This window comes from Lacerta agilis, chromosome 3 (genome assembly GCF_009819535.1).
Source record: "Lacerta agilis isolate rLacAgi1 chromosome 3, rLacAgi1.pri, whole genome shotgun sequence".
Lineage (NCBI taxonomy): Eukaryota > Metazoa > Chordata > Lepidosauria > Squamata > Lacertidae > Lacerta > Lacerta agilis.
Window position 1 is genome coordinate 85,335,653 of NC_046314.1, and position 27,593 is coordinate 85,363,245.

General features: G+C 43.7%; 1 protein-coding gene across 2 annotated transcripts in view; it reads right to left on the minus strand.

Annotated features, from left to right (window-relative positions):
* LOC117044140 overlaps window positions 1-27,593 on the minus strand; it is a 74,220-nt gene that overhangs the window by 22,285 nt on the left and 24,342 nt on the right. The window contains exon 4 of one of the 2 annotated variants that reach the window (XM_033144603.1): window positions 13,396-13,449. In XM_033144603.1, the coding sequence (XP_033000494.1) occupies window positions 13,396-13,449 (54 nt within the window). Of the gene's footprint in view, window positions 1-13,395; window positions 13,450-26,252; window positions 26,347-27,593 lie in introns of those variants that run through there. The other variant, XM_033144604.1, reaches the window with a different exon arrangement.

Below are 27,593 nucleotides of genomic sequence, written 5' to 3' on the forward strand. Positions count from 1 at the left end.
ACCCGTAGGCTTTGACCGAAAACCCTGGCACCCGTAGGCTTTAGCCAGAAAACCTTTCCCTCCCACCCGTAGGCTTTTTCGGGAGACACCGGCCCTACCCGTAGGCTTTGACCGAAAACCCTGGCACCCGTAGGCTTTTGCCAGACCCTGGCACCCGTAGGCTTTTGCCAGAACCCTTCCCACCCGTAGGCTTTAGGGAAGACCTTACTCTGCCCGTAGGCTTACACTAAACTCCTTGCCGCTCTACCCGGGGACCCCTTGGGGCAAAATATACGCGCGCGACTTCTATTTACACTACTTTGGGCAAGCGGTGGATTCGCGCTACTGCAACGAAATCCTGGATAAACCGGGCCGTTATACCTCACCTCTCAATGTCTGTTTCCGAGCCACTTCCGATATGTTGCCTTTAACCGGAGTCTTCGTGGAAGCAATTTTCGACTGCGCTTTGCCTCACACGGGGCACCACTTGTCGGGGTTTGGGTGCTGGAGCTCCTCGTGCACGGCCTTGGATTGGTTATGCACGAGGTACCAGTTGCGGGGAAAGCGGCCAGCGTTCCGCGTGCTTTTGAGCACGGTCGCCGGCCAAAGCCTCACAGTCTGAAGGATGTTGAGTAAGCCCATTGATGACTCCGATGAAGTGTGAGTTTCTAATTGCCTTCTTTAAAGAACAGTTGCCTCGTGAAATAAAATATATACCCTGACTCTGAATAGGCGGACCAGTTTAAAGAAATTAAAAATTTTACTTTACTCCCCCCTTTAACCCCAAAGGAAGACAGACACCGGTTGTATCTTTAGTGGCTTCGGCAGAACCCGCATAGGCTCGTCCCCTAAGCTAAGTTCTCCTAAGCTTAACGTCCCTGCGCGCCCGATCTTCCGCGAGGCTAACTAAATAAACTAAAACCGAAATATCTTCTGCAATTCTAGCCCTAGGCTAAACCTAAAGAAAACCTAACTAAGGCTAAACCGAATGATCTTCCGCGATCTAACTCTAACTAAAAGAAAAACCCATCCAACCCGTCCAGCCCGCTCCTAGCCCCTTAAACTAAACTTGACTTCAACTAAAACCCAACTAAAAGAACATAAGAACGTGCGGTCTCGTGCTACTACTCCTCCTCTTCTGCCTAAGCGGGGTGCCTCTGCCTTTTATTAGGGAACAAACGTGACATCATCAATAATGCCTTAACCAATAAAATCACTGTTGCTGCCCTCCAAAAGGGCGGGAAGCAAGTTTAACGCTCATTAACAACTTTGAACATGACCGGATCTACAAAATAAAGGCGGATTAATCTTGTAAGTGAATCACACTATTCATTCATGCTTTCACTTTCACTTTTGCGCGCAATTATACCAAAAGTAGACCTTGAAAAACCCATAGAATAACCAATTAAATATGAATCCATGGCGGATCCGTGAAACGTATTCCGACATCATCCTCCAACTCTTGAATCGTAATAGGGTGGTTGAGAGTTGTCAGTTTTTCTTCTGGGACTTTTTGCAGACCATTTTTCTCCAAGAATTGCTTAATTACTTCCTCCTCTACCTTTTCCTCCTTGTACAAATGCTTATAAAATTTCTGAAAATATTTCCTGATCTCTTCCGGGTTCTCTACATTTTTGCCGTTGACCTTTATATCGGTGATGGTATTCAATTTTTGTCTCTTCTTCAGTTGCCATGCTAACAATTTTCCACATTTATTCGCTGATTCAAAGGTCCTTTGCTTCATCATTTTAATTTTCCATTCAATTTCCTGATTTAATAGCTTAGCATATTGGGACTGCAAGATTTTTATTTCTTTCTGAATTTGTTGGTTCTTAGGGTGTCCTCTCAATTTTTTCTCATATAAATTGATTTGCTTCAATATTCTCTCTTTTTCCTGATTTTGTTCTTTCTTTTTCACTTATGAGGAGACCTCTCATCACTGCTTTACTTGCGTCCCATACAATTCTTTTTTCCACTTGAGTACTCAAATTGAACTGAAAATATTCTTTCATTTTTGCTGCAGCTTTTTGTACAACCTTAGAGTCTCTCAACAGTCCATCATCCATTCTCCATCTAAAAGAACCCTTGGATGAGATTGTCAAATCCAATTGTACCGGATTATGATCCGAGCAAGACTTGGGGCAAATCACGGCCTTCTGTATTTTTGGGGCCAACCCTCTGGAAATCCAGATGTAATCTAAACGGGACCACGACAATTGAGAATCAGAATAATATGTTGCCTCAGTCTCCATAGGATTCTTTAATCTCCATGAGTCCACCAAATCTAGATTGTCCACCATCTGAAAAAAAGTTCTTGGCAGTTTCCCTTCATTAGTTATTTTAGACCTTTGAGATCTGTCCATAAGAGTGGAAACTGCACCATTGAAGTCCCCGAGGCAAACAATATTATATTCCAAATAGTCCAATAATATGTCATGTATTCTTTTATAAAAGTTGGCCTTCGCATCATTTGGTGCATAAAGTCCCAGAATTAGAATTTTTTCGCCTTGAACGTTAATTTCAATTGCGATATATCTCCCTTCTTCATCTTTAAACAATTGCTTTGGATTGTATTTTTCTTTAGCATAAATTACTACTCCTCTCTTCTTGACTTTGTCTGACGAGATGAATTCTTGGCCTAATCTTTTATTTTGTAATATCCGTCTGTGTTGTCGCACTACGTGGGTCTCCTGTAAACAGACAATGTCCAATTTTTTCTGCTCCAATGCATGGTACACTCTGCGTCTCTTCGGCCTCTGGTTCAGGCCGTGAACATTCCAAGTTAATAATTTCAACGCCATCTTATTTTCCAACGCCTCCTACCGCACCTTGTTCTTCTTCCGATGATTCTCCTGAATCCGACCCTCCTCCACCAGCTGGCAGCACTCTCGCAGGGTCCAATGACGATCCTTTGAAATCTGCTGCGTGCTTTTCTAAGAACTTCCTTTTATCTTCCACCGATTTTATTCTCACTCTTCTCTCTTTATATTTAAATGTCAGGCCCTGCGGGAACTCCCAACTGAATGGGATTCTTCTAGAGCGCAGTTCTGTTGATAGGTCGTTGTAATTAAATCTCAAATTTAAAAAGTACCTTGGGATATCTTTATAGATGACCACGCCTTTTTCTTGGACCACCAGGTTCTTCTTGTAGTGTAGATCGAGGATCCTGTCTCTTTGTACTCGGTTCTGGAACACCACCATACAATCGTTGACTCTTTTCGGATTCTTTTTCCCTTTGGTTCCAAATCTATAGGCTTTCACAATAGAGGTTTCCAGCTCACCTTCCTCCAATTGCCAGAATGTAGAGAATTCCTTAACGATAAAGTCTTTCAAATTTTCTTTCTCCAACTCTGGCAAATTTCTCAATCTCAGGTTGTTCTCCCTTGCTTGAAGCTGTAAGAAGGCAAGAGATTCTTGGACATCTCTTTGTTGTGTTTCAATCCTTTGAATTCTATCAGGTTCTAAATTTTCCAATCTATGTTCCACAGTCTTAATTTTTTCCCTAAAATCTTCTGAGTCCTTCTTAAGTGTCTTCACCTCTTGTCCAATCTGACCAATCGCTGCAGAGTTTTCCTTGACCGTTTGGTCAATAGCCAAAATTGATTTTTCCAGCCGGTCCGAAGAGTCTCTCACTTCTAATTGTAGTTTTTCTACAGTAGCCTGCAGAACAGCTTGGCTGGCATTAAATTTCTCAATTGCAGCAATCATTTGCTCCTCAAGCGGTTTAGAGGTAGAAGTTTTCCTCTTAGTCTCTCCTTGCTCCCCCTTTTTTGTGCTCTAGTAGTAACAGAGGGTGTTGTATCTGTCATTTCCAAAACAATCTGCAGCTGAGGTTTCAAGGTCACCTCAGTTACAGTACTTCCCAGATAAGCCAGTTCCAGGATTAACCAAAACAGTTCCTACAGTCAACACCAGGTGGCTAGCCACAGTCCAAGGCCAGAGAGCAGAGCCAGCCAAGCCAATCCCACCAATACAGAAGTTCCCAAGTAGCGACGACTTTCTTTTTTTAAAAAAAAAAGTTTTAAAAAGTCCTCCAAAGTCAAGAAAAGTTTTACAAACAAGTCAATCCAAGTAATGTTACTGTAATCCAATCCACAGTGTATCTTTAAGCAGTTTAAATAGTAGCAGAAAAAGTCAGTTAAAAGTATCCAGTCAGAAACACAAAGAAGTAAACAAAATCGCCATTTGTATCCGCCGCCCGCTTACTGACCCGGTTCTCCTTAATCCAGAGGGTGAAGCGGTGTCTTCCTGAGCTAATTAATCCACATTGGAAGCAATAGAAGTCACAAAAGCCTCCAACTTGGAGGCACAACAACTTTTAAAAACTTTGGAAACAGCGTAAAAGTTTTAAAACAGTCTAGCGGCTGCAGCTCCAAGCTCGTTGCTCCACTGTTGCAGCTAGGGGAGATGGGCTTCCTCACTTTAATCTCCCTCCACAAGCCTAATCTTTTAAAATTTAAGTCAAATTAGGTTCCTTTACTCACGGAGTTTCCTTTTTTTCTCTGTCCCAATCGAGGAAAATGCAGGCGCTCCAAACTGGCAGTTTCCGCTGCTTTGTGTTTTCGGTCTGTCTCGGTTCTTCAGCGCCGTGCCGTTGCCCGGTTCACTCAAACCTCCCTCTTACGAGGGTGCCTGAGAACCGGGGCGACACATCTGGCGCCCGCTAGAACCCCAGTCCACTGGACGCTCCACCAGTGGCTTTAGGGAGCCCGCAGCGCGGTTGCGGTTGCTCCAAAACCCGAAAAACACCGAGGACGTCTCTCCGTGGAAACGACCTCCGACTGCTCAGAATGGCGCCGGCACCGGAAGCATTAATGTTCTCTTAGAATGGCATTTGTTTTAACTTCCGCCCTGAGCTTGCCTGGGGAATGAGAAGGTATAAAGTAGGTCTAGTAAGCCCAAAGTTATTCCATCCCTAAACTGCACAGCTGGACTTTTTCAATGTTCCACAGAGTGCTTTGCCTCCCTTTCCTGTGGGCAATCTGGTTACCTGCTGATAACGTGGCTCTTCAACTTATTCCTTACCTGAACACTTTCTAAACACTGGCACGCATATTTAAGCTACAACCCAACGCTTCTGGCTCATCCTAGAGTTTAGCATCCTAAGGTCTTTCTGTTCTCGGGTTTGACACCCCAGTGTCTTTCCCTCCTGCTGCCACCTTTAGAAAAATTGTTGAAGCCAGTGCCATAAGCAGAGAACAAATTGCTGCTCAACTCCCCCTTTGTATTACTGCAACGTTGCTAGGGGGTGGCGCCATCTGAAAAGGTCAAGTAAACATACCAGTGTCCTCGCTATAAGGGGGTGGTGAGGAGAGAGAAGCACAAGTGTGTTTACCAAGTTGTCAGGTGGCCACTGGCAACTGTACAAAGGGGCAACCAGACAATGTTCAAGCTTCTTTGAAAAGCTCTTCAAAGAGAGGCATTATGCTCAGTTGCACATAACCAGGCATAGTAGGAAATTAGCCAGATCTGGGTTCTCACTGACGCCAACTCATGATAGTCTCATTTCAACCCCTAATGCCCTCTTTCTGGCATGGTTCTTGCATTAATAAAGCACTTCCACTGTCCTATGCTGCAAAGGAAGCTTTTCAAAAGGCCATTTTCTTTACATGTTTCAGCTAAATAAACCCCATGTGCTGAGCGTTTGAAGGCTTACATGCAATAAAAACTGTTTACTTATCTACAGAGCATAGCAGTACAGGTGACGAACACCATTCTAAAAAGTAATTTAGTCATGAATTACTCTGGTTGTTGGTGAACAATTTTTCATGCATTGACTTGCATGGAAATCAGAAGGGCTGTGGCCTATTCACTTTCCGATTTTTCCTTACTTGGGGAATGGGGGCATTGCCCCTGAAAATAGGCTACACCATCCCTACAGCAACTGACCTTGCTTATTTTGTCTCTCCATCTGGCCAGTCTTTATAGATCTCTCAAAAAGCAAGCTCTTGGTACTGCCGCACTAGTAGAACGCACAACAATATGGAAGAGCCAGAGCTCAGTGGCAGGGCATAAGCTTTGTGTGCAGAAGGTCCCAGGTTCAATCCCCGGCATCTTCAAGTAAAACTGGGAGACACGTCTGCCTGGAAGCTTGGAAAGCCACTGCCAGTCAGAGGAGACAGTACTGAGGTAGATGGACCAATAATCTGACTTGACATAAAGTACCACTCAATGCTCCTAAGCTTATTGTGCTTTTAATTGATCAATTCCCCTTCAAAGACTTGCTGCATATGCAACTGGGGCTGCAGTCTTTCTCTCTGTCTTCCTTTCTCCCAACAATTTTTTTTTAGTAAAAACACAATGCAACATCAAACACTAAAATAATAATAATTTTAAAAAATCCCTGAACAGGACTGCCTTCAGATGTCTTTTAAAAATCACATAGTTGTTTATCTCTTTGACATCTGCTGGGAGGGCATTCCACAGGGCAGGTGCCACTACCAAAAAGGCCCTCTGCCTGGTTCCCTGTAACCTCACCTCATGCAATGAGGGAACCACCAGAAGGACCTTGGAGCTGGATCTCAGTCCCTTGGGCTGGAGACACCCCTTCAGGTATACAGGGCCGAAGCAGTTTAGAGTTTTAAAGGTCAGCACCAACACTTTGAATTGTTCTGGGAGCCAATGTGTTGTTGTTGTTCAGTCGTTCAGTCGTGTCCGACTCTTCGTGACCCCATGGACCAGAGCACGCCAGGCACGCCTATCCTTCACTGCCTCTCGCAGTTTGGCCAAACTCATGTTAGTAGCTTCGAGAACACTGTCCAACCATCTCATCCTCTGTTGTCCCATTCTCCTTGTGCCCTCCATCTTTCCCAACATCAGGGTCTTTTCCAGGGAGTCTTCTCTTCTCATGAGGTGGCCAAAGTACTGGAGCCTCAACTTCAGGATCTGTCCTTCTAGTGAGCACTCAGGGCTGATTTCTTTGAGAATGGATAGGTTTGATCTTCTTGCAGTCCATGGGACTCTCAAGAGTCTCCTCCAGCACCATGGTTCAAAAGCATCAATTCTTCGGCGATCAACCTTCTTTATGGTCCAGCTCTCACTTCCGTACATTACTACTGGGAAAACCATAGCTTTAACTATACGGACCTTTAACTATACGGGAGCCAATGTAGTTCTTTTAAGACGGGTATTATCTGGTCCCAGCGGCCACTCCCAGTCACCAATCTAGCCGCCACATTCTGGATTAGTTGTAGTTTCCGAGCCACCTTCAAATGTAGATCCACACAGAGTGCATTGCAGTAGTCCAAGCAGGAGATAACCAGGGCATGTACGACCCTGGCGAGATAATGCACAGGCAGGTAGGGTCTCAGCCGGTGTACCAGATGGAGCTGCCTTGGATATAGAGCATAGGAACATAGGAAGCTGCTTACAACAAGTCAAGCCATCTGGCTCTGAACCATCTGTAGGGAGTGGCAGCAATAGAAGAGTTGTAGCTCGGTGGCAGAACACATGCAAATCGTCCCCATTTCCATCCCCGGAACCTCCAAGCAGGGCTGGGAAATCCTTCTGTTGAAACGCTGGAGACCTGCTGCCAGTCAGCAGAATGACTTTGATCAGCAGTTGGTTTCCCTTAATCTCCACTTAGGGCTGGGAAAGATCCTGGAGAGCTGGAATACAGACCATCAGCATGTGATGCATGTGCCCTCTGCAACTGAGCTACGGCATCTTTGGAACACCAGTACTCTGCCGCCAACACAGGCACATGTCGCTTTGAACGGGTACTGCTGGTACATGTGCTTGTAAGACTTTATAGCCTTTATGTCTAATGCAAATCAGATGCTAGCCTCGGGAACTGCAATACACAGAATGAATGGTTGCCTTATGGAGTAAATGTGAAAAGGGGGTGGGGGGGGGAGAGAGAGAATATATGCAAGCACCCTGTATACACCCTGCAATTTGCATTAGGCTCCAGGCACTGCAGTTGCTCACAGCTAACAAACCCAACACAAGGCAATATTATGCATGTAGAAAGAATCAAAACTGAAAAGAACAAAGTGCATCTTTATCATCTTATTCCAACCAAGGCTGTTGGCACAGGGACTACACATGCCGACACTAGGCCCTTGCCTCTGGATAAATCACTTCCCTGGCAGAGGCCAAGGATGAGAATCATGGGCACATTGTACAGCAGAAGAATTAATGAAAAGGAGATCCAGGTTCCCACACTCATCAGAAAGAAAGGCAAATATAAGAGATCTGTTGACAGACTATGGTGTGGAAAACTGTAACCTCCCTGCAACCCAGTCTTTGGCGGGGAAACCCATTTTTTAAAAATATATATGAATGAGAGCCATTGATTTGATCTACATCTCCTGCTTCCACAGCAGCATGACCTTTTTTTTTTTTTACTCTATTGCTACATTTAATTTAATTGTTAACAAGGCCTCAAATGGGACAAATTTCAAAAAGCCTCTAGGCAGACAGATAATATCAAAATTTAAATAAAAGACAAGATTCAACTCCCATCCTCCACCCATGTAATGAAATGATAAAAGTCTAATTACTACCTTGCTGGTTGAAATAAGCCACGAAGGTCAAACCTCAAACTCGGAAGAGCAAAGTAGGGCACCCAAATATTTGCCCCTTCCATGGAGCATTATCTGATACTGATGATTTCTCTGTTAGCAAGAGCATTTCAGCTCTTGTACATGAAGTTTCTGCCTCATATCTAACTTAGCCAGTTGGCTTGTTTGGAGGACTAAGGATTCCATGCTTTGTTAAAGTTGCTCTCTATTCCGAACAGAAAGAACTAGAGCTGGTGCTCAAGAACTACGTATCATTTGCAAGGCAACCCATGGAACTGCAGGAAACAGATTGCAATTCTGTGAGAATGAAGAGCTTGAAAGTGAGTGCAGGTCTACAAAACAGGATCCAGGGAAGATGAAATGAATTTCAATAATTACTGTATATCAACTCTCACCAGAGATTGGGCTCATTTCCAGTAAATCCATCAAGGAGATGGCGCTTCTCTTCCTATTTTGCATCCTTCTTGTTCTTGCTTTCAAGGCTCCTCAGCTCTTGCCTTATCCATTTGGTCATTTCCAATAACTTTGCTATTTCAACTCAAACCTGGAATTTTATGGGTTACTCAAAATGGCATCACCTGTTCTCCCTTTCTCCTGCACAAGGCTAGAGCTCCCATCTTGCTACACTACTTTTTCTCCCACGTGTGGGTAATGAAGCCAATGAATTTGCACTGGCATACATTCTGGATAAAATAATACTATGAAAATGTTACATAGATGGTACTATACCCTTTTGCACGCAGAAGAAGTCTCAATAATTTTTTGGAAAGGGTGTGGGGTGGGGAAGGAGACATATATATATATTTGGTTAGAAAGTCAAGAGGTAGAAAGGTGCTGAATAGAGTGTTATGTGAAACATCTAAAACATAAGGCATATGATTGATTTCTGTGAAGATAGCACCACGCCAGAAGAGTTGGTAAAGTAGCAAAAAAGCTTACCTATCAAGATATGTATGATCAAAGGGATCACAAAACCAGAGTAAAATTTTGCTGTGTGGAAGGAGTTTATTTCTTACAGGGGGGAAAAGAACAATGAAACACATGCTTCAATTTTGAAAAATCAAGTGGACTCAACATTATAATTTGCAGTTCTTGGTGTCTGCAACAAGGAGCTGGAAAAAAGACTTCTGTTGTTTTTAAACAAGTGATAAAAAAGATGAAATGCTATTTTGTTGTTAAACTGTTGGCCATTTAGAATTCTGCATTGGAAAGTTTCTTAAAGAAATAATAGTCATTTCCTCTCAGAGGATCCTTTGAAACTGCCAGTGATCATGTACTAAGTTATACTGTTTTTAGTTTGCTTAGTGGTTATCAGCCACTTTACAGCTTTATGATCTCTCAGTTTATGCCCACAAGCTGTTTAAGAGATGTGATTTACATGAATGAGCCACAAACTTCCTGTTTATTTGTCTTGGAGAGTTAGGTCATATCAGTCATCTTCCTTATTTTTGTGCTTCAGTGCATATGCAGAGTTAAGAAATTATTTTCTGGTGCCATTTGTGAAAGGGATACCCACCGCCACCCCCCACAATACACAGGAGGTACATGCTGGCTAGAACTTCATGAATTTTTGTTGTTGTTCAGTCGTTCAGTCATGTCCGACTCTTCGTGACCCCATGGACCAGAGCACGCCAGGCACCCCTATCTTTCACTGCCTCCCGCGGTTTGGCCAAACTCATGCCAGTCGCTTCGAGAACACTGTCCAACTATATCATCCTCTGTCATCCCCTTCTCCTTGTGCCCTCCATCTTTCCCAACATCAGGGTCTTTTCCAGGGAGTCTTCTCTTCTCATGAGGTGGCCATAGTACTGGAGTCTCAACTTCAGGATCTGTCCTTCCAAATCTTTTGCCTGGATAATTCAGCAAAATCAGGGGAATGTTTTGCAAAGTAGCAAATGGGATTTTAAGTTAACTCTTCTCAATAGTGAGTCAGTTACTAAGAAGAATGCTTACAGAAATTAAGGAGGGCTGTACCACACATTGAGAAGATGAAAGAAGCAGAAATCACCAGGTGCAGGAAATAAACTATTGCCAAGTCGATTCCCAGCACATTTCAAACATGCATGCTCTTCCTCTTGGGGAAGCGCATAGGAGAAGATTACTTTCACATCTTAACTCTCGCTTCCCCGCCCTTATCACAATAGGAGGATATTATGTGATGAAAGAAACATTCCAAGAACACAACTCTTCTGTGGCATTGCTGGCCACAAAAATGCTACCTCTATAACAAATTATTGTTTTAGTTAACTGGAAGGGGTTGCAGAAAATATTCTTGCCATCATGACCAACCCAATCTAGTACTTTTTTTAAAAAGACACTTTTGTGCTTCAGTTAAGGACTTGAAGGAATTATCTGCTCCTCAGCTATTCTCTTCTTTCCTTCTTACCTGCTCTCACGCAGGTATCCACACTGCCTTGAAGAAATGTGTATTAGCTTCCCAACTTCCCTCTCCAGCTCACCCCAGCATCCACATGTCCACCTGGCACTTGCCACCCCCTCCTCTCCATTTTTGGAATTAGATCCCTCCTTCTACCACAGGGGTAAGGAACTGGTTCAGGCGGCGGGGGAGGGGCAGATAGTCATCTCCCCCACCCCTTGAAGGCCAAGCATGTCAGGTGGGCAAGGTCTCCCACCTACCAATCACCTGACATCAGAATAGCATCAGGTGACTCATTTTTGCCCACTTGGTTCTATGTCAGACTCTGCAAGCAAAAGCACAGCCCATGAAGCACCAACAATTGCCCAATCAGCACCTGGAGAGTGCTAAAAATGAAGCTTCCCAAGACCTGCTGATCAGTGCACAGAGCTTTGGAGGCACTGTCAATCAGCTGATCAGCAGTGGCTGCAAACCCCATTTCAGTTGAGCCAGGTGAGTGTGGCTTGGCTGAAATGGAAGCTGCATGGTACCAATTCAGATGATTTGTCCATCTAGTTCAGTATTGTCCACATTGGATGTCAGCAGCTCTCCAAAGTTTCAGAATGGGGACGTTCCCAGCCCGGCCTGGAGATGTCGGGGATTGAATGTGAGGCCTTCTCTGCATGTGAATCAGATACTCTACCAACGACCAATTATCCTTATTATTGAATGAAGTGATAACCATCTATTTCAGTTCTTCCTAATGGGCACAACTGATGCGTAACTGATTGTATACACCGCATATCTACATATTAAGCATGCATCCAACGATGAAACAATTAGCACTAATGTTGTGATTAATGCAAACCACCATCTAAGGATATTCAGGTGTTATTCCCAAATGGCAATAATACCAATAGAGTGGCCACTTGTCAAAGCCAAGTATGGGTTAAAGGCAAAAAGCCACAATAAGGGACAGCTGGGGCCCTGGAAGTTGCCAGTCAGCTGTCAGCAGAACAAACTGAGCAGGCACACAGATCACCTTGTTACAGTCTTCTTCCTACCTGCGATGAGAGGTGCTGCGCTTCTATTTAAAATTATAGTCAGTATTTCCCTCTTTGTCACTAGTCTCAATAGCTAGCAGTGTGTTTTATCAGCTAGAGCTAGGGTGCCAACTACGTCCATTATTCGACAGGGGTAGCCTGTTGGTGGTGATTCATGCACTAGTGACCACAATGCAATGTGATCTATGCATAGCTGTCAACTTTTCCTTTTTTTAAAGGGAAATTCCCTTATTCCAAATAGGATTCCTCGCAAGAAACAGGAAAAGTTGACAGCTATGGATCTATGTGGGGCTACCTTTGCACCTCATTCAGAAGCTCCACTTGGTGCAAAATACTGCAGTTACAGTGTTGATAGGACCAGACTATCACCAGCACATAGCTCTGGGGCTCAAATGCTCGCAGTGGCTTCTATTTGCCAGGAGGTGATGGGACCAGTGGCCATGATCTTAAGTTTTTTTGATGTTGAGCTTCAGACCATATTTTGAGCTCTCATCTTTCACCCTCATTAAAAGGTTCTTTAATTCCTCCTCACTTTCTGCCATCAAGGTTGTGTCATCAGCATATCTGAGGTTGTTGATATTTCTTCCGGCAATCTTAATTCCGGTTTGGGATTCATCCAGTCCAGCCTTTCGCATGATGAATTCTGCACATAAATTAAATAACCAGGGAGACAATATACAGCCTTGTCGTACTCCTTTCCCAATTCTGATCCAATCAGTTGTTCCATATCCAGTTCTAACTGTAGCTTCTTGTCCCACATAGAGATTTCTCAGGAGACAAATGAGGTGATCTGGCACTCCCATTTCTTTAAGAACTTGCCATAGTTTGCCGTGGTCGACACTGTCAAATGCTTTTGCACAGTCAATGAAGCAGAAGTAGATGTTTTTCTGGAACTCTCTAGCTTTCTCCACAATCCAGTGCATGTTCACAATTTGGTCTCTGGTTCCTGTGCCCCTTCGAAATCCAGCTAGCACTTCTGAGAGTTCTTGGTCCACATACTGCTTAAGCCTGCCTTGTAGAATTTTAAGCATACCCTTGCTAGCATGTGAAATGAGCGCAATTGTGCAGTAGTTGGAACATTCTTTGGCACTGCTCTTCTTTGGGATTGGGTTAACAGTTGTGGACAGAACAAAGCAACCAAACTATATGAAAGTGTTTTGTGGGAGTGATTCAGCTGCCTGCCAGGACTTTAGGTTTGCGCAACTGAAGTGGATTGAACAGCCCCCATCACCAGAGCACAACAAATCCACTTTAAAATACACAAGACTTTTTGCAGTTTGGAAAGTGACATGGAAATATAATGAAAAGTGTGAGTTAAGTGAAAGACATGTAAGCATGCTGCAAGGAAATCAGGATGAATGCAAGACGAAGGTTCATTGCTATATTACCATCCCACAAGCAAGGAAACTTCATTGCCCAACCCCAGGAGGAAGAAGACAAAAATGAGAACTATCAAGCAATAGCCACTTACCCGAATTTTGATGATTCTCGTCTTCGTGCCACAATTCTTCTTAAACAGCATCTTCTGAAAAAGAAGCAGAATCATAGGGTAAGAACGAGCAAATATGCAAGATTTAAGCAGTGTAGCTTCACAATTAATTTGGGTGTTAAATAATGCTGGAGTGCTAGAAGTGAGTTGGAAGTTCAAACAAACATTTAAGAACCACTCCAGAGACCCATGGTACCAACTGGGGTTTTCTTCCTATTAATAGGTGGTAGCATCCAATCAGAACAAAGGCTTTAAAAAAATCCTCCCCCTCTTTCTTATGGGGCTTGGTGGGGGCATACTGGCTATTTTATTCTGCTTTTTAATGAGTTTTGCAATAGCAAACTACACATTTAGTTTAGCCCTTAAATACTTTGCTCTTAAAGGAAGTTGCTGTTTTCGGAGCAAGTGCATGGCAGGCAGTTATTTCACAGGACAAACTTGCATCACTGCTAAATCTGATGGGGGGGGGGGAGAATGCATTTGCTGAATTTCTCCTGACCATTAACTTTAAGAGGCACAAAGGTTAAGAACCTTGCTTGAGAGTTTCTGAGAAACCTCATAACAAAGAGTTATGGAATAGCAGGCCACCAGAGACAGGTCCCTTCATTACCAACCAACAGTGGTGTCTTTACAAGAGATTAAGCTACAGGATGGGTTCATGTTGTTGCAGAAACTGCATGACATGTACTAGGCTCACAAATGCAGCTTCTCCCGTAAGAGTGATGCACAGGGCCCGGAAAGCACCTGATCTGTACCTGCAATGCCCACCTGTCAGGGTAACCTCTGGAGGCAGCGGAGAGCCAGCGGAGGTTGAGGGAGGGACCCCTGATGCTGAGAGTACCCAGCACCGCCCGAGAAGCCCTGAGACATCCTGTGAGAGCGAGAGACAGGAAGAGAGCTCCATGGTGGAAGGGCTGTCGGATGTTGCGGGGTCCGAACACCCAATAAGCAGTTCAGGAACGGAGGGTGAGCTGGTAGTCCCGTCGCCCCAATTACGTAGGGGGCTCAAACGGAAGGAGGAAAGGAGGAGACTTGGGGTCCCCAGGTTTCTCTGCTGGAGGCGCTCTCGCAAAGCACCACTTCTGGGATCTGAGAGTGACTAAGACGGTCATGGAATTTCAAGGTCTGATTTGTACATATCTGTATAATAAACTGCTGTAAATATACAGATGCTGAGTCACCGCCTTTTTACTCGTGAGGAGCACCACGAACCCTTACATCACCACCCAGAGGCACGACACATTTTAAAAGTGTATTAAAAACTGACATATAGTTAACTGTATCGGTTTCTCCTAAGAATCACTGATAATTTTATTTGGGCAAATGCTGATGTTGCTAGCCCTTTTCACAGAGTTGTTTATTTTGATATCCTAATATACCCATAAATGATCCCAAATGGTTTGGTTCTCAGGGGGAGAAGGATGAACTATTAAACCCGTGTAAATCTATGGCTTAGATATGCTGTAAGAATGAATCAGCAATAATAAAAAGCTGTGTAGGAATTTTGGAAACATTTTACTGGGGTTTCGCGTTAATATATTCACTGAAAACCTATTTAAAATGCCTTTCCAAGACTACCGTTATTGAGTCTTAATTTTAGCATTGTGATGATGAAACTCTTAACACATTTGTTTTAATTTTTTTTAACGTAAGGGCTGAACAAGCACCATGGATACTCAAGGCACAGATTGTTCCTTCCCTAGAGCAGGGAACTTGTCTGTTTGATCTGTGGAACCCTAAAAGCAGTGTGATCTTGTCTTTTTCATTCTTTGGGACCAACAGAACTGCAAGTTCTACTATTGTGAAGTATTCTAATGTAACTTTTAGAATAGCATAATGGGCTGCAAGTGAAACTGAGATGTATTTAAAAACAATTCTGCAACGCTGCAATGCATGAGTAAAATACAGAGCTTGTGGTTATGTTGATCCCATAATGAGAAAGAGAAAAGAAACTCGAGAGATACAAGAATGGACCAGCATAACCGCAAACTCTGCTATTATGAGGTTAACCTACATCTGTCTTTTACCCACACGTTGCCTCTGCTCAATGTAGCATTACAGAAGCAATGAATATATATCCTTTTCAGTTTTATTCTGAGCCCATTACAAAATGGCAGCCCTATTCCAAAGGTGACATAACAACATTTCAGCATGAAACAGAACAGTTTAGTACTGTTCAGCAAAACACTCCAATACAAATGAGATCCTTCAGAAGCGGCACGCCCAAAACATCCCTACCCAATTAGGATCAAAGCGAGCTGAGCACAAGAGAAAACTCCACAGCCAGAAACCATCAAGTTGTCAAAAGACTCTACTTCAAACTTAAGCAATTCAGCGTTCAGAAGTCTCTTTAATTAGAAGTCTGATCAAGCAAGATTTCTCAAACCAAAACAACACTGACAGCCAGAAATGCGAACCACCCAGTATGAATCCCATATAGCATTGCAAAACCAATTATCAGTGTGCACCAAATTAACGAGCATTTGGAACTTTGCCCATCAGTTCTCAAACTTATATCAAGTTATTACCTTAGCAGCGTTCTAAAAGGCAGGGAAGGGTAGATGACAGACTATGGCTCACGAGGCAGTTTCCAGTAAACCATTTACTACTAGCACAAAACATCTGCTCTGCCAGTTAGCTCCACCTCCTGATCACCCAATGGAGCCTCTCTCCATAGGCTCACCAAAACATAGCTTGCTCCTGGACCCAAATAGGACTGCCAGCTGAATACATCCCTAGCTCTTGTGCCCTTAACAGCAGCTTGGTGTGTATGTACAAGCGGCACATGATAATCCCTCTTGCCACGCCGTGCAGAGTTTCACCTACTGATTTTTGCAAATTAAACTTATGCGAAAGGCACTAGAGCAAGAACAGTGGCTTCTTCCCCCTCATCCCAACTTGAGTTCCAAGCCTGCGGGCTAAATTTGTCCCCAGAGCTTCCAGCACTAGAAGGGGTTCCCAGGCAAAATACGCCAAGCGGGAAGAGTGCTGTCCCAATCCATGCGTGCAACCAGCCAACTCTGAACATAATTTTCCTGGAAATGCCTGTATAAAACAAACTTGGGCTTTGTTTCCAGCGCTGCTGTGAAAAGTATCATCAAGCTGGTATTTACTGGGCAAGCTCAGCCAAAGGAGGGGTTTGTGGGCACAGAGAGCAGGGGCAGAGGCCCTAGTGTAAAATAATAATAATAATAATAATAATAATAATAATAATAATAATAATAATAATAATAAATTTTATTATTTATATCCTGCCCATCTGGCTGGGTTTCCCCAGCCACTCTGTGCAGCTTACAGCACATAAAAAATTGTTGTGTGTGTATTTATATCTATATATCTATGTAGTGTACACACACACATATATAGTGGAAAGGCGGGTGATTACACAGAAACGAAGAAACTTGACGTTGGCATGTACTGTCCATAGCTGTTCAATGTAAATAAATAAAACCTCCCTCAGTATTAATTTGACGAGATTCTGAAGAGTCGGAAGCAGATTTCCCCTTACAAAAATGCCAGTACTAATACTATCATCGGGAGAAAAGGTCATCAGGCTTACAATTTTTTTTCTCCTTGCAACAAAACCACGGGCTTCTTTGGAAATTCCCCTGGATGAGAAGGCAATCATTTTGTCACTCAAGGGCAAGGCCCAGCTCTCACTCCTGCTTGGCATCTCAAAATCTGGGTGGACACCAGAGGCCTAGGCGATGGGGAGAGAGAGAGAAACACCTGCATGGCAGTTTCAAGCGTGGGACTCTGAAAGGAAGACAAAACGCGGCTTTTTTTAAAGAGAGAGGAAACAGCTGCTGGGATCCCTTCACTCGTTCTTGAATGGAGCTCATCAAGCAGTAGCTTCTTCCCCCAGCATCTTCAGTTCCTGTCCTTTGGGTCAGTGTCTAAGGGAGACAGCATTGCCAAAGGTTGTGTGTGTTTCAACATAGGTGGGGGTGGGGGAGAGCCAAAAAACAACTCTTATGGCTTTTCAGTTTAGAAAACAGGCGAGTACATGATAAAACGGGTAGGGAGAAGTTCTGCCCCTCTCTGGAACTCAGGGTCATCCAATGAAGCTAATCCACTGACATGGATGGCATTAAAAGAGAAGAGGACAAGTTTGAGGCTATCTATAGCCATTAGCCACAATGGGTATGTTCCACGTCCATGGCTGGAGCCAGCGGCCGAGACTCACAAGTGGGGATTGCACTCAGGTCCTGCTTATGGGCTTCCCACAGTCATCTGGTTGGCCACTGTGAGAACAGGATGCTGGGCTTTTGGTCTGATCCTGCAGAGCTCTTCTTATGTTCCTATCCACAAATTCTTGTGCGCAACAGCATGATGCACACTGCCTAGGGTTGCGGTATCTCCAAGTCCCTCAGATCTGGGCAAGTTTTAGGCACATTGCTTTCTACTCGATGCAAATCAACTTGCTGCCCAAATTAGCACATATGCTCTCTTTTTCTTATCTGAGCAATAAACCAATCTTTCCTGCTTCCTGGCGTGATGTGTGTGATGTGTTCTTTACCGGCTAAGAAGGTGAATTTGGGTGCATTTATTTTAAATGGGAACAAGTTCCGACACGTTTCCATTCCTCTCAGGGTGTAGGTTGGATTCATGTGCATGGTGGACATGTATGTAGATTCTGACGTACACTGCCTAACATCCTGCTGTTATCACTGCTTCAACTCCATTTGCCAAATTCACTGTTAGCATCGTAGCATCTACATTAATTAACCGGCTTATAATTTACCCAGATAGTATGATCTTTACAACACTTAGGATAAACAGAAATATATGCATCATACTTTGAACTTGACATTTGGCCCCTGAACTTTCCCAATCTTCATTATATAAATGGCATTCTTAATTTCTTCCATCTGTAATGGTTTTGCAGGAATTTCCTTTTGCTGTGTATTTAAGATGTAGGAGAACCAACTGGGGAAAAAAATGCTTTCAAAGTCACACACCATGTAGGATCATTATCCTTCCTATGTAATTTGGAGTAATACTTCTGAAACTCTGAATTTATTCCTTTTGGTACTGAACAGACCATATTACACTCAACTCTAGCAAACAGCATATAGTTCTGACTTTAAAAAAAATGAAAAGTCAATTATCTTATCCAGTCTCTCACCACTTTCCCAATATATTTGGTGCATACATGTAAATCCAAATTCTGCCCTAATTTAATTCATATTAAGTGTGTTGCAGATGTTTTCTATAAAGACCTGAGAAAAAGGATGTTGCAAATTGATTTAGAAGAGAGACTTTGCTGTTTTCTGAAAACTCTCATCCTGCAATGTTCTAATGCATTCCTTATGGAAGGCTAGAATCCTGCTTTGAATGTAGCCCTTACATGTTTCCCATTCAATGTCACGTGAAGAAGTTACAACCCCATTAAGTTCAAAACATTCCTGAAGTCCAACGCCTATCTGTATTTTACAATTTTCATCATTCCAAAGACAAATATTTAAACACCGCAAACCAGAATTACAAACCCCATCTGTTAGCTGTGTAGCCAAAAGATACTGGAGCATGATGTGAAACAACAATTGTATCACAACACACTATTACTCACTGGATGAAGAAACAACCAAATCGTGAACCGAAAGCAAATTTGGTGTACTAATGAGGAAAATGTAGTCATGTTCTTTGGGATTACCGGTATGCCTTCTACCCATGATTAACATTTGCCCCCAGGCCTACACCACAAAAGTTGAAGGTGGCAGCAGAAAGTTCTGACCAGTTGCTCATGTCAGGGAAGAGCTGTCCTTCTCATATGCCCTGCATGCCTTTCTTCTCCAAGTCTCATAAACAGGCTGCTGGGCCACACCAGTTGTGCTTCTGGTGTTCCAGAATGTAAAAAGAGCCCTGCTCGATCAGAACAAAAGCCCATCTAGGCCACATTCTCACCAGATGTTTAAATCACTATGGTACCACTTTAAACTGACCTGGCTTCCCCCAAGGTATTATGGGAGCAGTGGTTTTTTAAGGGTGCTAAGAGTTGTCAGGAGACCCCATTCCCCGCCTAGAGCTACAATTCTCAGAGTAGTTTAGCAACCAACCCCTCTTCTGGGAACTGCAGTTTTGGGAAGGTAACCGGGCTCTCCTAACAACCCTCAGCACCCTTCACAAACTACAGCACCCAGAATTCCTTGGGGGAATTTAAAGTGGTGTTATGGTGCATTAAATATATGGTGCCCTTTATGTGGCCCTAAGTCCCAGCATCCCATTCTCATGGTGGCCAACCAAATGCCGATGTGAAGCCTGTGAGCAAAACCCAACCACAACAGCACTCTTCCAGCCTGTGATTCACAGAAAGTAGTATTTCAAGGCATGCTGCCTTCGATAATGGAGGCAGACAACCCCGTCCCGGCTACTAGCTATCCTATAAGTGGGAAAGTTAAGAAGGGTTTCTCTCCCAGCTCCTCAGTTCAGTTTTCCCTCAAACAATTTCGCTACACTGGTTTCCCCCAGCGAATTCTGAAAACAATAGCCCGAAGCCAGGCTGAAAACAAGCCAGAGGTTTCCCTCATCCATCCTCGTTGTGCTGTTAACGGTTTCTATTTTAAACCAGGTGTTGGAACTGAGCTTTCGACGTTCTGCTCCTGACGCTGCTACAAGGGCATGTCATTGACGGTTCGACAGGATCCCCGCTGCTATTTCTCCACACGCAAGTCAGGCCGCAACCAAGTTTCCAAGTGCGAGAAATTCCAGAAGCCCACAGGCCTCAGCCACAAATAATTTTAGGGGAGCAACCATAAGAACACTTAATCTGGCAATAAACCCCTTCAAAACGCAGCCAACTTACCTTCCAAGTAAACATGCATAGGTTCTACAGGTCTTAATGCTTAACCAAATTGAGGCTTTTCCAAGGCCTGCAAAGCTGCATCATAAATCTTTCTGTTACCAAAGCAGGCTCTTGTCTGAAATTGCGTTCACTTCCCGTCTCTACTTGGACCGGAGATAACTTAAAACAGTAGGTGTTGACCCCATTCATTTTTACTGCGTTACAAACCTGCCAAGAGCCCCGGGAAAAAGGGGATGTCCCTTTTTTCCGGGCGAGATCGTGGCAGCCATTTTGGTTGCTGTGCTCTTGCCCCGAAAAAAGCATTTTTTCCTGGGCCGGAGGGAGGCATGGGTCATGCGACTCGCCCAGAAGTGCATCCTGGAAGACTCACATCCTGGTTTTGCATCTCCAAAAGTTGGGCGGAATGCTGTGTGAGAATCCTGCAAGTCAGATTGGTGCAAATGTGGGGAGGAAGGCACAAGAGTAGTTTTGCACCTCGAAACTGGCAGACAAAAGTTTTTGCTAGCAAAAATGGTCCCCGGGGAAATCCTCTTGGGCCAAGATGCACTAAGTGTGGCCCTTTACAAACTAGATTCAACTACATTGACATAGATTTGCATCCCTTCCCCTGAGCCATTTCAACTCCCAGGCAGAGTATTGCCTTATACAGATTAGCAGTGAGAAGCACACGCAGCTTGCCTTGCAAACTCTAAAGGGCCGCTGCAGCTTCTTCTCTCTTGCCTCTCCAGAGCTTTCTTCGGCTGCTTTCTCCACTTCTCAGGGAAGCAGCACAGCATTGGTTTATGTGCATGCACACAAATGGCATAGCTGAAACAATATGAGTCTCGCAAACTGTGGCACTATATTAACTTTTAGAAGGCAGATTTAAGGTTTAAGGTTTTATTATGTTTTAAAATATGTTGGAAGCCCCGCAGAGTGACTGGAGCAAGCCACGCAGATGGGCAGGGTACAAATAATAAATTACTATTATTTATTATTATTAGCTGCAGATGTGGGTAGGACCCGCATTCTTCAAGCTGAGTCGCTGAGCTGGCAAGTCTAATACAGTTTTGATTCTACCATGAATTCATAGTGAGATGTACACAGACAGACGTTATGCCTGAACTGGGAATTCCAGTAATGAGAAGAAGGTGTGGGGAGCAGAAGCTCCACCTGTTCCCAGAAAAAGGGGAGAAATTAGGGCCATTTTAAAATGTGAACCAAACTCATTTGCACTTCCCAAAACAACGCAAAACCCCAAACACAGGCTATTTCTGAAATTTACACTTCTCCAACTATTGTAAAGTAAGTTCCTGAACCAAATGTGTATGTTTGTGTCAACGTGTGAAAAATACAAGTATTGGTGAACATAACAAATATGCATTTTATTAGAAAAAACAGCATAGAAAAATATATATTGGCAGAAATGCACACCAGACATTTTTGTGAGGATTTAAAAAAATATATGAAAAGAAGTGTGGCAAACTGAATTTAAGAGTGAAAGAGAAATTGACAGAATTCTCCATGCCCACCAACTCTACCCACAGCCTTCCCAGACTGAATCAAACACACTTTCAACCCCCCTTCAGACCTTCCCACAGCAGGACTGCCCTCTTCCCACAGTTGCAATGCAGCATTCTATTAGAGTTACCAACATTTTTGTGTCACTGCTTTCCTGCTTTTTAACAGGTACAGAAATGCAGCAGGCAAAAAAAAAATCATCTGATAAAGAGATGCTATACTGTAATGGGGAAAGCCACAATTACGATAGTAATTGCTGCTAGAAAGAAGTGAAGCCCTGTTACAGACCAAAAAGTGAAAAAAAAGGACAGGAACTCGCAGTTCTGTTCTGCAAGCTCAGTATGTCAAGCCTAAGTCCATCTCCTGCTTCTAAAATAAAAAGCACACAGCACTGAGACGATTTTACGCTAGCACAATTTTAAATTGCTCCCACAGGCTTTTTCTGTTCACATGAGGAATCTGCTGCCTGGTTATCTTCACACCTGCTGCTACAGCAGCTGCACAGGGCATAGAACATGGAAACCAAGCAAGGGAAATTTTGCCATGTGAGGTGGAAACAGCCTGACTGCCTGTTGACTGTTTTAGAACCTTACCAATTTGTTAAAGCAAAGTTTTTCAGCAAAATCCAACCTGCGGCAGTCACTGCCTTTTGTGCAGGAAACCCCAATCCCAACCTTATCGGAGCTATTTTACACTCTGAAGACATGCTGCTGCTGCTGCGCAGGCAGAATGCCTGCAGAATCGAATGGAGGGAAACAAAAACCAGAAAAGGCAAAAAATTAAAGAAGGTGAGCAATGACAGACACATCCTTAGTGTTCTTGGGAACGTCACTAGTGCCCACTAGTGCCCACTAGTACAATCAGGGATTGCAAACAATGAATTTCACCCATGGGGGCATGTCCCCAGCACTACATACGATGCTGGGACACCCCAGTCCTCTAGTCCCAGTGGTACAGCCTGCCAGTGAGACAGGGGTTCAAATACCCCCATCCCAATGTTATTCACACACTGTTTTGGAGCACATCACGCACAAAGGATGGGGAAGACACAGCGTGGCACCAACAAAGCGTCCAGGGCAAGAAGCCTACAGAGAGAACACAAGTCGACTTCTGCTGTACTTGTGCATCAGAAGTCCACCCCATGACACACTTTTCTCAGCACGAAAATGGTAGACAAGGACTACAAAAGATCTGCTGAAACACTTACAGCCTCTCTTTCTCAGCGTGGCTATTCCCACAAAGTACTATACGAAGCACAACACAGAGCAGAAAAGGTAACCAGACAAAATCTTTTAGCACCAACTTTAAGAAGTCAATGGGATAATCGGATTGTTTCCACGCTGCAATACACCCCATCCATAAAAGCAATTATATACAAACATTGGCACCTTGTTTCTAATGTTTCTGGAGGCCAGAAACCACCACTTTTTGGATTAAAAAGAACCAAACCTTAGAGATTTCCTGATAAAATTGGACATCACTGTACCAACAAAACCAGTTGATGAATTTCCAAAAGGCCATTTCAGATGTGGGGGGTGCAGCATCTGTAAATACTCTCTACAAGTTAAGGAATTTTCTAATGAACAATCTGTGTTTAAATATCAAATTAGACATTTCAGTAATTGTAATACAAAAAAACTGCATTTATGCATGGATATGCCCTTGCAAAATGATGTATATTGGGAAATGCTCCAGGCAAATAAAACTTAGGATTAATGAACATCGATCTAGAATACATAACAAAATCGTGGAAGCACCGCTGGTAGAACATTACATGCAATATAAACACACAGAAGATGACTTCTTGTTTTTTGTTATTTGGAACCCATCCCCAGATCGTTTTCATCGCAAGAATATTGACAAACTTTTGCTACAACAAGAGACTAAATTCATTCATCTTTTTAATACTATCTCCCCCCGAGGTCTAAATAACAATCAAGACTTTACTTCCTTTCTGTAATCTGCTATATTTTGTATCACTGCCTCCTTAAATCTTTAAATCTTCATTAGAACACACCCAATTTCCTTCTTATATATTACAAATACACTCTTAGTCATCTAACTTTGATCTACCAGTACACGTTGACTATCTGGTAAGAATACATTTTCATTGTTATATTTTCCTATATGTGTTAAAGAATCTTTTAGATGGCGATGCAGATATGTTTGTATGATAATTCAATATGCTTAGAGGGTCTCTAATGAATGTATATTTAACTATATTCCAGCTGAAGAAGAATTTTCTAAACAGGGCCCTGTGCTGGTGTATATACTTCATCTACATACTTCTATAAATAAATCCATCTACAGAAGAGACTATTTGAAACAATTGTATCATGCGAAGTATTATTTTCCTTTTGTGGTCTGAGTTCTTGCCCTTCTACCATTTTCGTGTGACACTTTTCTCAGCAGCATTGAGAATGTTCTCTCACAGCTATAAGCAGATCTGCCAAGAGGAGAGAGGGAGGAGGCGAACTAAGCAAGACTTTTCTGTGTTTCCAGGAGCTCTCAACTTAGTCTTACCCAACACCCCTGCCGGTGACAGTTGTTAGGAACAGAACACAGAGCTAAGCAATAACACACCCAACCCAAGAAAGGAGAGCCAGTGAAGAAACAAAAGGAAATACATCCTGCCCACCGCTCTCTCTGTCCCTGTTTAATGTTGTGTCTGGCACACAGCACGCCGGGGGTTAATGCCTGGGCTAGGGATGGGAGCAGCTGCAGCGTGGTGGGCAAATGAGGTCAGGCCACCAGACAAAGTGGCTATTGTGAGGCCAGAGGCTTCTGCTTGATGGCCTCCCACCTACAATCTCACCACGTGGCAAACTGGAGCAGGCCAGGGAAGGTGTGTGCAAATATTTGTGTGTCTGTGCGCACACATATATATGCATGCACATGCACACGCATGCTCAAAGAGAGAGGGGGCCAAATACATATTATTTGCCTGCAAGCAACTGGCTGAAAGTGGAGAATTCTTTGCTGAGTTTCTCCCTCCCTCCCCACAGCCAATCCTAAACACATAAGAACAGCTCCCCACTCTCAGATCCTTTTGCTCCCAGTTACAATTTATGACAGGCATAAGTTGAACAACCTGTTAAGATGTGACAGGAGAGCTCCTCCCTCTGATTTATTTTATTTAACCAACATTTCCATCCCACCTTTCCTTCAAGTCGATCAAGGTGGTGTAAACAGAGCCCCCCTCCCAGCAACCTTGTGGGGCATGTTGGAGACAGCAACTGACCCAAGGTCACCAAAAGAACTTCATGGCTGAGTGTTGATTTGAACCCTGGTCTCTCGACTCTTTAGTCCAGCACTCTGGCCACTATGTCATGCAGAGAGGGCACTTTTTGTGGGTTTGCATTAGTGGCAGTCAGATTTATTTATTTATTACAGATGTGCATCTTTTCTTCAAACTGTATGGAATTCACAACAGCAAAACACGCATCTCACGGACAGCCAGCCCCAATGCCAGTGAACTAGAGCCCGGTTTCGCCTCTATTTTCTGATTACTTTTCCTCTTAACAACTCTAACAGCTGTGTTTGCCACTGAATGTGCATGCAGCAGATTAGGACTGGCTGAACCCTACCGCCATCATCATCATCATCACAATTTCCTGCTCTTAAAGCCGCTTTAAGTCAACAGTCAATGAAATACACATTAATAAAACAATAAAACAGATACACACAAGGCAGCTGCCATTAAGCAACGTTTCTAAAGGTAAGCAGATTTTTTTAAGGTACATTATGGGGCAGGAAATGGTTCCCCAGGTGGGGAACTGGATCTGGCAAGGGTGGCCAATTTCTTATCTCTCCCCCATCCCATCCCACCCCCGGGGCTAAGCTTGACAGGTGGGCAGAGCAATCTACCTGCCAGACCGCTAATATCACAATGGCATCAGGTGACCCATTTCCCCCCCCCCCAAGTCTGTGAAATCAAACAGTGTGGGCAAAGGCATCGTGATTTGCAAACCCCAATAAACAATCAACAGTTGGGGCTTGCAAAGCACTATGTAAGTGCTGCCAATCAGCTGTGCCTGCAAATCCCCTTTTGACCCAACCATGTCTCGTTTTAATTAATTGCATTTATACCCCACCTTTTCCTCCATGGGGAACCCTAGTGGTCCCTACCAGAAGATCCTCCCTATAACAGCTACTGCTAAGGGGGATTTTGAACCTTTGCAAGGACTAGCCCATTTAGTACATCCCTAATTATTTCCTGGAGCTTCTACCATAACTAATGCAAGCAAATGCTCTTATTCAACATTAATTAAATTGTGTAAAAAGGGGGGGATTACCCTCCAGCAAGCATTTCTACCACACAGATTAAATTTATCACTCCTATTTCAGGCCACACCATCGCTATGCTGGCTGGGGTTCATGGGGAATTATAGTTCAAAACAGCTGGAGGGCACCAGGCTGGGAAAGGCTGATCCTAAAGCACAGCAGCATAAATGCCTAAGAGAGTCAGTATATCTTCACACACCGCTATGTTTATTTTTGCCATGTTAGACTCATTGGTATAATATGCAAACAAGTCAGGTTTTTGCATCAATAAACAGCGTTGTTTGGAACCATCAGCAAAGACGACGAACGGGGTGAAGAGTCTGTTTAATATCATTAGGAGCTTCCTGAGGATGACAGCAGAATAATAATTAATTACAAAGAGGAAACATCATGGACCATCCCGCCATTCTCCAGTTTCCATCTCTGCTATCCTGTTCTCACTGAGCATCACGTATATATTGAGTGACACACAGGGGCCCACGGGAGCCACAGAGGGGCTAATGGGATAAAGGGATCTTGCTCTCCAGTGATTTGATCCACTGATGCAACATATAATTAAACGGCTGCGATTGGAGAGGGTTTTCTCCCTGATGCTCACCAGCTAATTGCTTGACTGCCTGTACTATTCCTGATGCCAGGTAGTGGGGTCAGCTACATACAGTGGTACCTTGGTTTAGGAACAGTTCGGTTTACAAACTCAACAAAACTGGAAATAGTGTCCCGGTTTACAAACTTTAGGTAAAGCGACCCCTGACCATTAGGTCTAGTCGTGGACGACTCTGGCGTTGCGGCGCTCATCTCGCTTTATTGGCTGAGGGAGCCACCGTACAGCTTCCGGGTCATGTGGCCAGCATGACTAAGCCGCTTCTGGCGAACCAGAGCAGCGCACAGAAACGCCGTTTACCTTCCCGCCGGAGCGGTACCTATTTATCTACTTGCACTTTGATGTGCTTTTGAACTGCTAGGAGCAGGGACTGAGCAATGGGAGCTCACCCCATCACGGGGATTCAAACCACCGACCTTCTGATTGGCAACTCCTAGGCTCTGTGGTTTAACCCACAGCGCCACCCACGTCCCCACAGCACCACCCACAAACTTTACCTCGGTCTAAAAACAGAAGCTGAACGGTGGAAGGGCACCGGCGGCGGGAGGCTTCATTAGGGAAAACGCACCTCCGTTTAAGAACAGTTTTGGTTTAAGAATGGACTTCCAGAACAGATTAAGTCCATAAACCAAGGTACCACTGTATTTGGAGTGTGTTTTACTAGGCCTTAAAAATAGCTCTGGTGTAGCACTGTGCTTCTCAAAGGAGACAAACTCCAGAAGCTCCTTCAACAGGAGATTCTGCAGTCACAAATAGACGTGGACTCAATTCAAACTAGGTTTGGCCTTAGCAAGCAACTGCAGAGAACCACCATAAGAGTTCTCTGTTAAAGAGTTCCTCCCTTGCCCATATTTGTTGCCCCCATGAGCGCCGAACCTCTTGAAATGACTGCATTTTCCTCCCTCCAATGATGGGTTTGTGTATGTGCAAGGGATGTTTCAGTGTCTCCTCCTCCCAAAAAAGGGCTTATTATTCCCAAGACACATT